This window comes from Jaculus jaculus, chromosome 7 (assembly GCF_020740685.1).
Source record: "Jaculus jaculus isolate mJacJac1 chromosome 7, mJacJac1.mat.Y.cur, whole genome shotgun sequence".
Taxonomy (NCBI): Eukaryota; Metazoa; Chordata; class Mammalia; order Rodentia; family Dipodidae; genus Jaculus; species Jaculus jaculus.
Genome location: NC_059108.1, coordinates 27,587,691 through 27,602,140, shown reverse-complemented (window position 1 = coordinate 27,602,140; position 14,450 = coordinate 27,587,691). Strand labels below are relative to the sequence as shown.

Sequence of the window (14,450 nt, the reverse complement as noted above, 5' to 3'; positions counted from 1 at the left end):
TCTATGCTGGGGTTAGTCTATGAGTTTACATCTACTTGTTTTTATGTGTTTCATGCAAGCAGGTTGAGAATTGTATTATCTTCTTGGTAGATTATTCCCTTAGTCAGCATACAGTGACTTGTATTTCTTATGACTAGTTTTAGTTTTAAGTCTATCTTGTTATATATTAGAATAGCAACACTTGCTTGTTTCCTAGCTCTATTTGATTTAAATAACATTTTTCATTTTTTAAGTATAGGTGTCATTTGTCTTTTATAGTGAGATGTGTTTCTTGGGGGCAACATGTAAAAGCATCCTGCCTTTTAAGCCATTCTGCTACTCTGTGTCTTTTGATTGGAGAATTAGGCCCAAAATTTATTTGTTTATTATTAAAAGGTGTGTGTTAGGCTGGAGGAATGGCTTAACAGTTAATGTGCTTGCCTGCAAAGTCTAAGGGCCCAAGTTTAATTCCCAAGTACCTACATAAAACCAGATGCACAAACTGGTGCATGCATCTGGAGTTTATTTGCAGTGGCTAGAGGCTTGGTGTACCCATTCTCTCATTTTCCCTCCCTCTCTCTCTCTCTCTTTTTGCCTCTCCCTCTCTCTCTCTCTCTCTCTCTCTCTCTCTCTCTCTCTCTCTCTCTTTGTCTCTCTCTCTCCTTGCAAATGAATAAATAAAAAATAATAATAGCAGGGAGCGATGGCACACCTTTAATTCCAGGCAGAAATAGGAGGATTGCCGTGAGTTCAAGGACACTTTGAGACAACATAGCAAACTCTAGGTCAGTCTGGGCCAGAGATAAACTCTACCTCAAAAAAAACAAATAATAATAATAATAAAATTAAACAGTGTGTGTTAGTTCCTGTAATTCTTTCTGATTTTGCAGTCTTTTGGTGTTTTTCTATTCCTCTCTTGCTTATTTATCATTCATGTATGACTTATTCTTTTCTGTAGCCTCATTAATGTGGATTTTTTTCTCGTCAATCTGAAGGCTTCCTTCAAGTATCTTCTGTAGAGCTGGATTAGCCTGTTTTTACATGAAAAGTTGTCCTTTCTCCTTCTATTATATCAGATAGTTTTCCTTTTTACAGTAGATGGCCATTGTCTTTCAGAATTTGAAATACACCATCTAAACTCACTTGGATTTTAACAGTTTTAATGAAAAAATATGTTGTTCTTCTAAATAGGCTCACCTTTATAAGTGACTTGGTGCTTCTGTTTTGCTACCTTCAAATATCCTTTTATTGTTCTGTAGATTGAGTAGTTTAATTACAACATGATGAGTAGATGCACCTTTCCAGTTTTGACTGGCAATCTAAACACCTTCAATATCTTGACTGGCATGTCTTCCCTAATTTTGGTAAGCTTTCTTATATGATGTAGTGGTTTTAAACAGATGTCCGTCATAAACTCTTGTTATGTTCTGAATGCTTGGTCCCCAGATGGTGGCAGTCTTGGAGGTGAAGCCATGGAGGAGGAGGTATGCTCTTGGGGGCAGGCTTAGGGGTGTTATAGGCAGCTCCCTCTTGCTAGAAATTGACTTACTCTCCTGCTGCTGTTTTCTATCTTCTATGGCAGAGGTAATGTTTAGCCTCTTCTTATGTCATGCTCTCTTTCATCATAGAGCATCCCCTTAAGTCTAAATCAAAATCAAAAGCTTCTTCCCATCAGCTGCTTTTGGTTGGGTACCTTGTCCATCAACATATAACAACAGGAAAGACGGCCATTGCATTTGCAATGTGGTTGCCTTTCTGGAGCTGGCCAGTGGGCAATGTGAGGCAGAGTTGGAGTCCCTGCATGGAGACCCAGTGAAACCATGAGGATAAGCCATAGGAGTTGCAGTGAAGACCCCATAATTTTGAAAATGCCAGAACTATGGGAAATCCACCAAAGAAAGCTGCCAGCTTGCAATGGAGTTTTTTCTGGACTGTGGAAATTCAGGTAGAAGGGTGGCATTGGAACCCCAGAGACTCTGTCACTAGTTACAGATATTGGAATTTGGACCTATAGGATTTGGTAATTGTCCTGTTTGTTTTAGATCTTACATTGGTTCATTTTTTACTGTGCTATGCCCAATGCCATATTTTGTAGTGTGGATGCTTACTCTGTGCCATTAAGTGCTTTTGCTTTTACAGGATCACAATTAAGAGATCTTGGACTGTGGGAATGTTTGATCAGTGTCTGGACTGATGAAAACTATAGAGGTGTTTAAAGTTGGATTGAATGCATTACATTTTGCATCTTGGGTGGTCATCAATTTATGGGGGTTAGAGGTGGATATGGTGGTTTCAATCAGATGTCCTCCATAAACTCATTAGTCCTGAAAGCTTGGTCCCCAGATAGTAGCAATTTGGAAAGAGGATCCTTGCTGGATGAAATTTGTTCCTGGAAACATGCTTTGGTGTGTCACAGCCAGCTCCCCCTTGCCAGAACTTGGCTTATTCTGCTGCTGTTTTTGACTTGCTGTGGCAGGCATGGTGAGTAGCTTCTGCCTATGCTATGCTTCTCCCTGCCATCATGAAGCTTTGCCTCAAGAAAGGCAAAATAAAACCCCTCCTCCCATCAGCTGGTTTGGGTTAAGTGCTTTGTCTCAACAATAAAAAAATAACTACAACCTATGATTTTCTTGAATATTTTACTGTGCATTTAGACTGAAATTCTTCTGCTGGTGAGGATGTAGAAAAATAAGAACCCTCATCAACTGTTGGTGGGAATGCAAGATGGTACAACCACTTTGCAAAGCAATATGGAGACTCCTTAAAAATCTGACTATAGAGTTACCAACAGACCCAGTTATTCCCTTACTGGGCATGTACCCTAAAAGCTTCAAGCCTTAGTCCAAAGAGATTTGCTCAACCATGTTTATAGTGGCTCAGTTCGTAATAGCTAAGTGCTGGAATCAACCCAGATGTCCATCACTAGAAGAATGGATGACTAAGATGTGGTATATCTACACAATGGACTTCTACACAGCAGTAAGAAAAAAATGACACAGTGAAATTTGAAGAAAATGGTCAAATCTATACCCATAATTCTTAGATTTAATCTTTTCATAGTGTCCAAAACATCTTGAAAGTTCCAATTATATATTATTGTAAAATTATTTTCTTGTTTTAATTTTCCCATCTTCCACCTTGCCTTCAAGTTTGTTTTGTCCTATGCTTGACCCATAGTACTGATGAGGTTTTTCACAGAGGTTTTTATTTGATTTATCATGATTTTCATTTTGAGTATTTCAGGTTTTCTTATTCAGTATTTCTACCTCTTGACTTAACAACTCATTCAAATCTTCTATTGGTCTCCTTATTTCATTTGAGTCTCTCTCTCTCTCTCTCTCTCTCTCTCTCTGTGTGTGTGTGTGTGTGTGTGTGTGTTCCTTTGGGATTCATTCAGGATCTGTGGTATGTGTTGCCTCAATGGAGACAGAGAACTTAGAATAAGTTTCTAGTCCACCCACTCTGAGTTAAGGAGTCAGAGTCCTCTGTAGTGCACTCTGAACTTGGGGCTGTGTGGGGGAGGGTTGAGTGGGAGCCCTGGGCTTTCAGCAGTAGTCTCAGTGCTCCCAGTGTTGGTGTATTGAGGAGTGAAGGTTGGGAGATATTGGCTGGTTATTCATACATCCTCTGCTTAATCTTCTGAGCCTATAAATGTGTGTGTGTGTGTGTGTGTGTGTGTGTGTGTGTGTGTGTGTGTGTGTGTGTGTCTGTGCAGGGAGCTTTGTGCAATAGTGATTCCCATTTTGTTTTGTTGGGCATGTGAATCTGTACTTATTCATAGAAACTCTTTCCTGCTTGCCTTCAGAGATCACACATGGCTAAATAAGTTAATTTATGGATCTTACAGGAAAAGATCTATATTATTTTGATTGGTTCCCTGAGTGGGACTTCTCTAGGGGAACTTCTAGTCTACTCCTACCTCAAAGCTAAATGTTATTTCTCATAATTTCTCTGCTGCAAGGTCCAAGAAAGTTATAAGAACAAGTACAACATTAATAAAAGTTAAAATATTGATTATGGCAGCATATTATGGTAACCATCTATAATCCCATCATTTAGGAAGCTGAGACTGGAGGATCATGAGTTCCAGACTATCCTGCACAACATATCAAGTTCAAGGCCAGTTTGAGATACATACTGAGTATTGTACTCAAGTTTGCATTGCTGGTAGAAATCACCCAACCAAGAGCAGCTTATGGGAAAAAATGAGGTCTATTTTGGGCCAGGCGTAGTGGCACATGCCTTTAATCCCAGCACTCAGGACGCAGAGATAGGAAGATTGCCATGAGTTTGAAGCCAGCTTGAGACATGAATTCCAGGTCAGCCTGGGCTAGAGTGAGACCCTACCTCAAAAAAAAAATAGGTTTATTTTGGCTTACAGGCTCAAGGAGGAAGTTCCATGATGGCAGGGAAAACAAAGACATGAGCAGAGGGTGGACATCACTCCCTGGCCAACATGAGGTGGACAATAGCAATAGGAGAGTGTGCCAAACACTGGCAAGGGGACACTGGCTATAACACTCATAAGCCCACCCCAACAATACACTGCCTCCAGGAGGCATTAATTCCCAAATCTCCATACGCTGGCAACCTATCATTCAGAAAACCTAATTTTATGGGGGACACCTGAATCAAACCACCACATTACACTCCTGGCTTCCGTAAACTGATAACCATCCATGATGTAAAATGTAATGCATTCAGTCCAACTTTAAAAGTTCCCATATTTTTTATCAATCCCAATGATGTTCATACATCCCCATAATCCAAGTTCTTTTAACTGAGGCATAATACCAAAATATAACTTCACAAAGCCTACAATGGCACAGAATAAACATTCACACTGCAAAAGATGGCATTGGGCATAGTAAAGAAACATCCAACCAATTCAAGATTTAAACAGGGCAAACATCACACTTTGTAACTCCCAAGTCCAACAACTCTAGCCTGTAACAAGTCTCCAAGTCCAATAATTCTAACCAGCATCAAGTCTCTAGAGTTCCAATTCCACCCCTCCAGCTAGGCTATTCACAGTCCTGGAAAACTTCATCCGGGCTGGCAGCTTTCCTTGCAGCCATCTCATGGTCCTAGCATCTCCACTGGGTCTTCACTGCAACTCACTGTCCATCCTTATGGCTCTATCCAGTCACCATGCAGGCATCCAGCAAACCTGCTTCACACTGCCCGTGGCCATTTCCAAAGTACAAGACTGCATTGCAAACTCAACTGCATTTTCTTATACTCCTGCATTTCCTATACTCCACAATACCAAGTAGGGTGCCAATTTGTTAATCCAGGGGGAATAAATTAGACTTTGAAGAACAGGATACTCTTTGAGCACTTAGACCCCTTCAAAAGAGTCTACATTCTTCCTGTTGCCCTGGTGCAGGTCAGCTGGCCCAATCTCAGTGATTGTAATCTCTCAAACAATTTGCAGGTGATTGGGCAGCAGTTTAGGCCCAGAGATTTCATTTTTTCTGTGCCATATCTCTCTGCTCACACCAGTCCATTTCTACCCAATGCAACACTGCACAACTTCTCAGGACATGGGTATAACAGCAAGCTTTTCACACAACTTGCCTCTAGCCCAGTCCAAGCAAAGCTCTTTCTCACCCTTTTGAGTCAAACTTCACAGTCCATAGTTCTTAACTGCATTCAGGTCCTTCAACTCTGACCACAATAGTCCATCAAGCTATACTTACAGCACTGCAAGGCGTCTCTTAGGCCAAGGTTCAAATCCTTCCACATTCCTCTTGAAAATCAGCCCCAAAAGGCCAAAGCCACACAGTCAGGTGACTTGCAGCAATCCCACTCTTTGCCCCCACTTTACTGTTGTAGTCAGATTGGCATTGCTGGTAGAAATCACCCAACCAAGAGCAGCTTATGGGAAAAAGAGGTTTATTTTGGCTTACAGGCTCAAGGGAAAGCTCCACGATGGCAGGGAAAATGACAACATGAGCAGAACGTGAACATCACCCCCTGGCAACCTGAGGTGGAGCATAGCAACAGGAAAGTGTGCCAAACACTGGCAAGGGGACACTGGCTATAACACCCATAAGTCTGCCCCCAGCAATACACTGCCTTCAGAACACCTACGTTTATGTGGGAACACCTGAATCAAACCACCACAGTGAGACTCTGTGTCAACAAAACAAAACAAAAAAATTATATGCTCAGTAATTATGAGCTTTCTATCCCATGAAGAAAGCAGTTTCTTCTGAAATAAAAGCCATTTAACTTTATTCAATATCTATATTTTTAATGAAGTGGAAATAGATTTTAAATCATCTGCATACCCGTGTTTTATTCATGCCTGATACCTACAGTGCCTCTTCTCTATCAGGGAAATGCGATCTCTGTTTTGAAGATCAGGTCAAACATGAATTCTTCTGGAGGCTACCACTGACCTTGAGATTGACCTTAGACTCCTGTTGGGCTTGCCTCAAGTGTGGTTGGAGTATATATGTAGCACTTTGCAGATCGTCCTGAATGAGGCTTCCATGCTCCCTTCTCTGTTAGACCATGAACTCCCATGAGTGCTCAGCTTCTTCTCACTCAGTTACATTGGCTCAATTAGTATCACAGAATCTTGTAATAAGACCTTGCAGCAAATTTGTGTCCAGTAGAAAAGACTCACTTTTATTACATTTTCTTTCAATAAAAATGTATGTGATGCCACATGGAGTGGCACATGCCTTTAATGCCAGCACTTGAGAGGCAGAGGTAGGAGGATCGCCATGAGTTCGAGGCCACCCTGAGACTATATAATGAGTTCCAGGTCAGCCTAGACTAAAGTGAAACCCTATCTCAAAAAAAAAAAATTATCACAAAATAAAAATAGTGTTTCTTAACTAAAACAAGATAGAGAAAATTAAGCTTTAATTCTGTGGTAGTTTGAATGAAATATCCCTCATGTACTTTATATACTTAGTTCCCATCTGGTGGCAATTTTGGAAAGTGGTGGAACCTTTAGAGATGAAACCTTGCTGGAGAAGATGGGTCACTTGGGGCAAGCCTTGAGGTTTATTAGTCCTTCCTACTTGGTGTTCACAGCCTGCTCAAGGTTGCTTGCTCCTCCCCTCTGATATGTGAAGATGTGAGCCAGATTCATGCTCTGCCATGCTCTGTGCCCCATTAAGACTGTAAGCCAAAATTAGCCTTTCTTTCCATAAAGCTGCTTCCAGTTGGATATTTTGCCCCAGCAATGAGAAACTTACTGTTAAAAATTCAAAACTACTTCTCTCACCAAAAAAAAGTATCTGTTTTAAAATGAAAACTCGGGCTGGAGAGATGGCATAGCGGTTAAGCGCTTGCCTGTGAAGTTTAAGGACCCCGGTTCGAGGCTCGGTTCCCCAGGTCCCACATTAGCCAGATGCTCAAGGGGGCACATGCATCTGGAGTTCGTTTGCAGAGGCTGGAAGCCCTGGAACACCCATTCGCTCTCTCACCCTCTATCTGTCTTTCTCTCTGGGTCTGTCGCTCTCAAATAAATAAATAAATAAATTTTAAAAAATTTTAAATGAAAACTCATTAGGTGGTTTTAAAGTATGGATTAATTAAATTATGTAAGAATACTCTAGTGATCATGTTCAAAACTGACTAATATATACATCAAAGGCTTTACTTCTACCTAATGTCCAACTACTGTGAGGAACACAGGGGCATGCATAGACACACACACAGATTTAACCCATGTTCTCAAAAATATAAAATAGCTGGGGAAACTTTCAAATTCTGTTGTTGCTATTTAAGAGAGGAGCCCATGTAGTCCAGGCTGGCCTTGAACTCACTATGTTGCTGAGGATGGCTTTGAACCCCTGTTCCCTCTGCCACCCAAGTGCTGGGATTACTGGCATATGCCACCATGCCCAACTCTGTAACACCTAGATTCCTAAGAAGAAATAAAATTTGTGTTCTAAGATTAATTTATGATGCTGAATGGCCTAGAATCTTGGAACACAAAGAAAGATGGAGACAGCATGATGGATATGTTGAGTCTAATAGCAGGGCAAGAAACTGAACATGATGTCATATGTCTCCCATGGACACATTGTCTCCTAATCCTGGCACAGAATGATTTGGAAGGCCATGGATCCAGTGTTCTGGTGAGGGATTGAGGTTGGAGGTGAAAATGAAATTGAAAGAAAAAGGACATGAAGAATACAAGACGTCTTGGGCAAAACCAGAGGTGTTCTTCCATACACTCCTGTTTTCTCCAGAAAAGGAGGTGAGGCCTCCTCTAGACTAATGGCAGAGAACAGTCAGGGTATGATTTACCTTCTCAGTGAACTTGGAGATCTCTTGTTGGTCTATATCGAGTCTCACATTTCATAATGCAAAATCCTTAGCTTGTCAATAACAAAAGAATACAAACTTAATTATAAATAGAACAAATTTAATATATCATATATAAGTAGAAAAAAGTTTAAAATATATGAAATGATTAACTTTTAAATATATACTCAGACATGTATTTGATACAGATTAATATGCATTTGAAAAATGAATTTTAGTTCTACCTTTAGGCAAAAATTTATAGAGCTTAATCATAGAGTCAATGAAACTACTGGTAACAGATCCCACATGTTTAGAAATTTAGTGCTAGGTAACATAGCAATTGTAAGAATAAGGATTCCTAGACTATTCATAGGAAGTATTTTATAGTAAGCTCTTCTAATTATCTTTCAGGTCCCCAGATGGTAGAAGTCCAGAACCAGAGGTTTCAGATCAGTTCCAAAACTGACAAGCCACTGTTCACTGCTGAGGAACAGGGAGTCGTGGTTGGTACAGACAAACTGCGGGTAACTGGTATGTCATGACCTTGAGCGTAACAATATCACAAGGAGGGCACATCCGACTTCTGCTTTTGATGACTTTCCTCTGAACTCTTTCTGAAAATAAGGAAAAGCAGTGACTTTGTGGACTTTTCTTCTCACTATTTCCTTTGACATTCTTTTTGTATAATCTCCTAGGAGAAATGAAGCCTTCCCCACAGCCCTTTGCCCACCCTTCTCTTTTGCTATACTAGTTTCTCTTATTTCTTTCCAACTGGCATAGCATAAAGGATTATCATGTGTTCCTTTATCACCTGTACAGTTCATGTACCTATTTTTATGTTCCTTTTATTCCCACTAAACCAGGTACTTGAATCCCCCATGCTTCTATATTCTTTCTCTTTTTGAGTTAAAGGTGAAATTAAGTTCTCACATGACTCACTTTCTGGATGAAAAGAAGAGATTTTATGAAACGCATTTCAGAACATAACATATTATAAATTGAATTGCTGTACTTCTCTTCAGACTAGAAATCATAGACAGTTGTTAAATCATTTCCAGAATTTTTCTATACTATTCTGAAAATCAATAGCAGTATTATTTCATGCAATATTATCAACATTCTCAAATGAAAACAAAATGTTTTCCTGCCCAGGAAGTAAGACTCGACCTAGATACAAAATTTTATAGAAAATTTTCAAACACATCATAACAACTGTGTTGCAGCATACTCTAAGGTAGTAAGTGCCCCTGATATTCTCACTGAAATAAAAGATACTAGGAAATCTATTTTAAAAAGAACTGAAGTCAGGCATGGTTAGCACATGTATGCAGTCCTGGCTCTCAGGAAACAGACAGAAAGATCACAAGCTCCAGGCCAGCCTGGGTTATATAGTGAGACCCTGTCTACACATAAACACACACACACACACAGTGAGAGAGAGAGAGAGAGAGAGAGAGAGAGAAATTGATTATTACTTAATAAATAAATAAAAGACCAAGTGCCTTTGTCATCAGAAATCCACTGGTCCACAATAGAAAATAGTGTGACTTATGATGGCTCAATTCAAATTTGACTTCACAATGGTAGAGAAGCAACACAAGTTCAGTATTTTTAATTTTGAATGTGGATCTTTTCCTAGAATAGCACCATATGGTTGCATCCTCTGTCAGAGGTGGGCAGTGTTTTGGTGTGGGTTCACCCATGCTATACAGGGTGTTCAGCAGTATCCCAGCTTCTACCTACTAGATGCCAGTGGCATCACATTGCTACTGTGATATTGTGATAATCAAAAATATTTCTATTTGTTGCCAAAATTTCCCCCTGGTAGGGGAAATGGGAAGTAAAGTCATTCCACAATTGAAAATCTTTGGTCTACCCTAAATCTATACTATTTCTCTGGAATTTGTTAATATTTATTTAGTATTTACTGTGTCTCAGTAATTAAGCTAAATACTAAAAATGCAAAATGAAACACATTGCTCATGGTTCTTAAGCTTTGGCTTGGGGAACGGAAATGCAAATTAACCTGTTGGATAACATCTGATCAAGACAGTGAAGCATATCTGGGCAAAGGAATCAATAGCAGCCTGAAAAAGAGGGTTCACTCTGCCAAGTGTCACTGGAAGAGGGGCCAGATGGGTCAGAGAATTCTTCAAGGATTAGACATTTAAACTGATCTGAGAAAGAAGGGGAGAGAATGTGTCAGGAAAAACAAACAAGGTTTATCTTTCTGTGCAGTGTACAGCATGGAGAAATATGAATAATTATTAAAGACAACAATAGGTAATGTTCTAAAAATCAAACAAGATAAAGCACAGTCGGCAGAGTGCTTGCCTAGAATGAACAAAGCCAATGGTTCAATTCCCAGCATGGCATAAACTGGGCATAGTGGCATCTAGGCAGGAGGATCAGAAGTTCAAGGCCATCTTCAGCTACATAATTAGTTTGAAGCCATCATGGGCTACATATGACCCTATCTCAAAAAAAAAAAAAAATAAATAAATAAATAACCAGATTGAATTATAATCTCAGCTGCTTAACAGAGTAGGAAAATGACTTGTTCATTTTACCACTAAATGCTTTATCCTATAAATGTCAGTATCCAGTGGTCTCTCACTAACGATAGGACATCATGCAGCATTTAACAAAGCAAACATAAATGAGTCATGAACTTAAATTGCGAGTCTTACAAAGATGCAAGGTTTCAAGAAGTCAAAGATGGTGTACAAATTTTGGGATCAGTGGCAAAGCCACGAACACACACACACAAAAAAAGACCAAGACAGTTAGTCCTGGCAGCCACTGAAGTAGTATAGATCAAAGAAAAGGATGACCTGACAGGCACTGCAAAGAACAACAATTTTAATATCTCATTTTAACCTCACTCCCCGCCCCTCCTTGGGGTAGCTGGTGATACCCTTCATGTGGCTGTTCCTATGGTTTTATTGACAAGGTTAAATGTTGAGTGAATGGTATCAAGATGGATTTTCTGCTATGTCACTCGTGAAGATGGAAGGGACTCAGTGACACATCGTGTATCAGTTTCCAGAGGCTGAGAGAAGTCCACGGCCTCCAAGAAAATAGGGCCTCAGTCCTATAAATTCAAGAAACTGAATTCTTCCAACTCCCTGAGAAAGCTAAGTGGCTCTGTTCCAGACCGTTTTCTAGCTGACACCTGAGAGACCCTGAGTTTAAACCTAACTATAACAATGGCTAGGATTTGAACCCTGTGGAACTATGAGCTGAAAAACGGGCACAGTTTTGTACAGCTAAGCTTGTCCTAATTTGTAACAAAGGGATAGAAAGCTCAGTGTAACCATCATGCCATTGCAACTAAGAAAATTTTTCACCAAGATTAAATTGCTTTATTCTTTGTTTCCCATCATCTCATGGTTATTATAATTGTTAAATTTTGTTAGACACAAATATGAATGAATATTTTCACAAACTAATTTTCAAGACAATTTTCCATTATAATTTTTGTCCAGGCCCCATAAAAAGATGTAAAAAACCTACATCTAGAAAGTCTATAACAGGTGATGAGCCCTGTGCCATGGGCAGCAGTCTTTATGCTGAAATGATCTACTTAAAGTGACCTACTTAAAGTGACTTAAACCATAGGGACATCTATTATCTCACATGAGAAGCTTGGAGAGGGGTGGATCCAGGTGGAGGTCACACATTACTCCAGGCTTTCCCACTTGCAGGTACACTGGCATCCACCTCTGATTGCCTCATGCCACTCCACAGTAACTTTCTCTGTAAACAACAGTGTGAGAACCTTGATGGGATCTAGGCACACAGCCCTTCTGGTTACTCTTCCAGTGTATAAATTCCTCATCTTTGGTCATTTGCACTTCTCTTGTAATTGACATTTACTTGAATGAACTTTATTTTCATGAACTATGTCTGTTTGATTTTAAATAGAGGTTTATAATATCCACACTTACATTGATAGCTTGCTGTTTCAATTTTTCTAGATCATAACAATTTTTCATTGTTATCTAGTAATCTTTTTGAGTTTTGTCTCAAGCTTAACATAATAGGAAGGAGAAAGAATTGATCATGTGGGGACTTGTGGGTCATTATAAGGATTTATGTTCAATAAAATGCTGAGATAGTGGATGGTATGGAATATCACACTCCTTGGTTCAAGCTGTGGAGCTCTATCCTCCAACATGACATCTTGAAATTAGAGTAGCTATGATATGGCCCACATGAAACCATCACAAGATTGGACCTATTAAAAAGGATTGTAAGGGCTGGGGAAATGACTTAGAAGTTAAGGCATTTGCCTGCAAAGCCTAAGGACTCTGGTTCGATTCCCCAGGACCCACGTAAGCCAAATGCACAAGGAGGCACATGCATGTGGAGTTCATTTGCAGTGGCTACAGGCCCTGGCATGCCCATTTCCTCTTTCTCTCTGCCTCTCTCTCTCTCTCTCTAATAAATGCAGAAATAAAATGTTAAAAAGAATTGCAATTCCTCCACTCAGGATATTTAAGTGGTTAAGAGTTCGGAGGAAAGATATTCCTCAGTCATATAACTACTGCTCATACTCTACTGTGATACTAGGGGTATAATAATAGTTCTTATACTAGTGGTTATGATGCTAATAGTATACTACTAGTGAGTTGCCCATGCTCGTTTAAACAACCCCCCACCCATGCTCCTAGTAGTAACTTTAACAAACTCAATGGTTCACCAAGTTACACCTGGGTAGAACTACTATTTTTCTTTTTGGTGTGTTACTGTCTCTCTCCCTCTGGCACAAATAGAAATAAACTTCCCAGAAAAACTCACAATAAGCAATCATACATTTTAAGATATATCTAATCATTATGAGAAAGAATTCATTGTTTAGAGGCAAGAAATAAAGCATAATGACATGTCAGGAGAATGCAAACTGTAATGTAGGCAATCCACAATGGTGGCCTTCAGGAAGAAGTCAATGGTATAGATGCAGTGGATTATTCTAAACCAAGATGTAATATAGTCTTATCGCCTGGCTTATCTGATAATATTTTATACTGGACTTTCTACACCACTATAAACCATAAAATTTAGATTGCATGACCTCAAATCAATTGTTTCATTGTTCAAAAGAAATAGATACTAAGCTTTTTATATTTTTATATTTTGGGTTAGGAATATTTAATTGTACCAACATAAAAGGAATATAGCCACATTGAAGATCATTTGTCCTTAAAAATAAATTTATAGGGCTGGATGGATGGCTTAGTAGGCATTTGCCTGCAAGCCAAAGGACCCAGGTTCTATTCCCTAGGACCCACTTTAGCCAGATGCACAAAGGGTGCATGTATCTGGAGTTTGTTTGCAGTGGGTGGAGGCTCTGGTGTACCCATTCTCTATCTCTTTCCCTCTCCCCCTGTTTCTCTGTCAAATAAATAAATAAAAATAAAATATTTTAAAAATAATTTTATAAAATCATTCAGGAAAATCCATCTTATATGTGAATAGGTTCTAAGGATTATAAGCTTAATGGTAATGATATAGTCAAGGTTATATCATATGGGCATTTACAATTTCAACAGTAGAGAAATAGCTCTTTTCATTTCAAAATAAAGTATATCATGTTGCAGATTTTATGTCTGCCTATAACTAACTACATTATGATAATCACATTAACAACATACTATCACTTATTATGGTCATAGTAGAAAATAATTGGAATGTATGTGAAAACTAATTATTGAGTTACTAACTAGTGTTCTTGGCATTCATTTAGCTCTTAAGGAAAAACAATTGAAACTGCCTTCAAATAAGAATTGCCAATGCAGGACTAGAGGTGGGCTTGGTTGTAACATATGTCTAGTGTCTACCTTTGTCCCTTTTTCTCTCTCAGGACAAAGGCAGACCATGCCTAAGCAGGGGTGGGACCTAATCCATGGGTAGGACCTAAACAGGGGCGAAGCCTAAACCATGGGTAGGACCTAAATAGGGGTGGAGTCTAAGCCATGGGCAGGGCCTAAACAGGGGTAAGGCCTAAGGAGAAGTGGACCCTAGGCAAGGGCAGAATCTAAGACAGAGGTGGGACCTAGGGAGGTGTGGAGCATATGGGAGAGGTGGGACTTTGGGAAGAGTGGAGCCTAGACAGGGTTACAAAGGAGGGATATTAAGGCAAGTGCCACCCACTCTAAATCATGGTGGGTGTACAGAGACAATGCAATGCT

General features: G+C 39.5%; 1 protein-coding gene across 1 annotated transcript in view; it reads left to right on the top strand.

Moving 5' to 3' along the window:
- The window catches only part of Sgcg (sarcoglycan gamma), a 63,259-nt gene that overhangs the window by 36,755 nt on the left and 12,054 nt on the right, over positions 1-14,450 (top strand). The window contains exon 5 of the mRNA XM_004670540.2: positions 8,668-8,787. Within this exon, the coding sequence (XP_004670597.2) occupies positions 8,668-8,787 (120 nt within the window). The remainder of the gene's footprint in view (positions 1-8,667; positions 8,788-14,450) is intronic.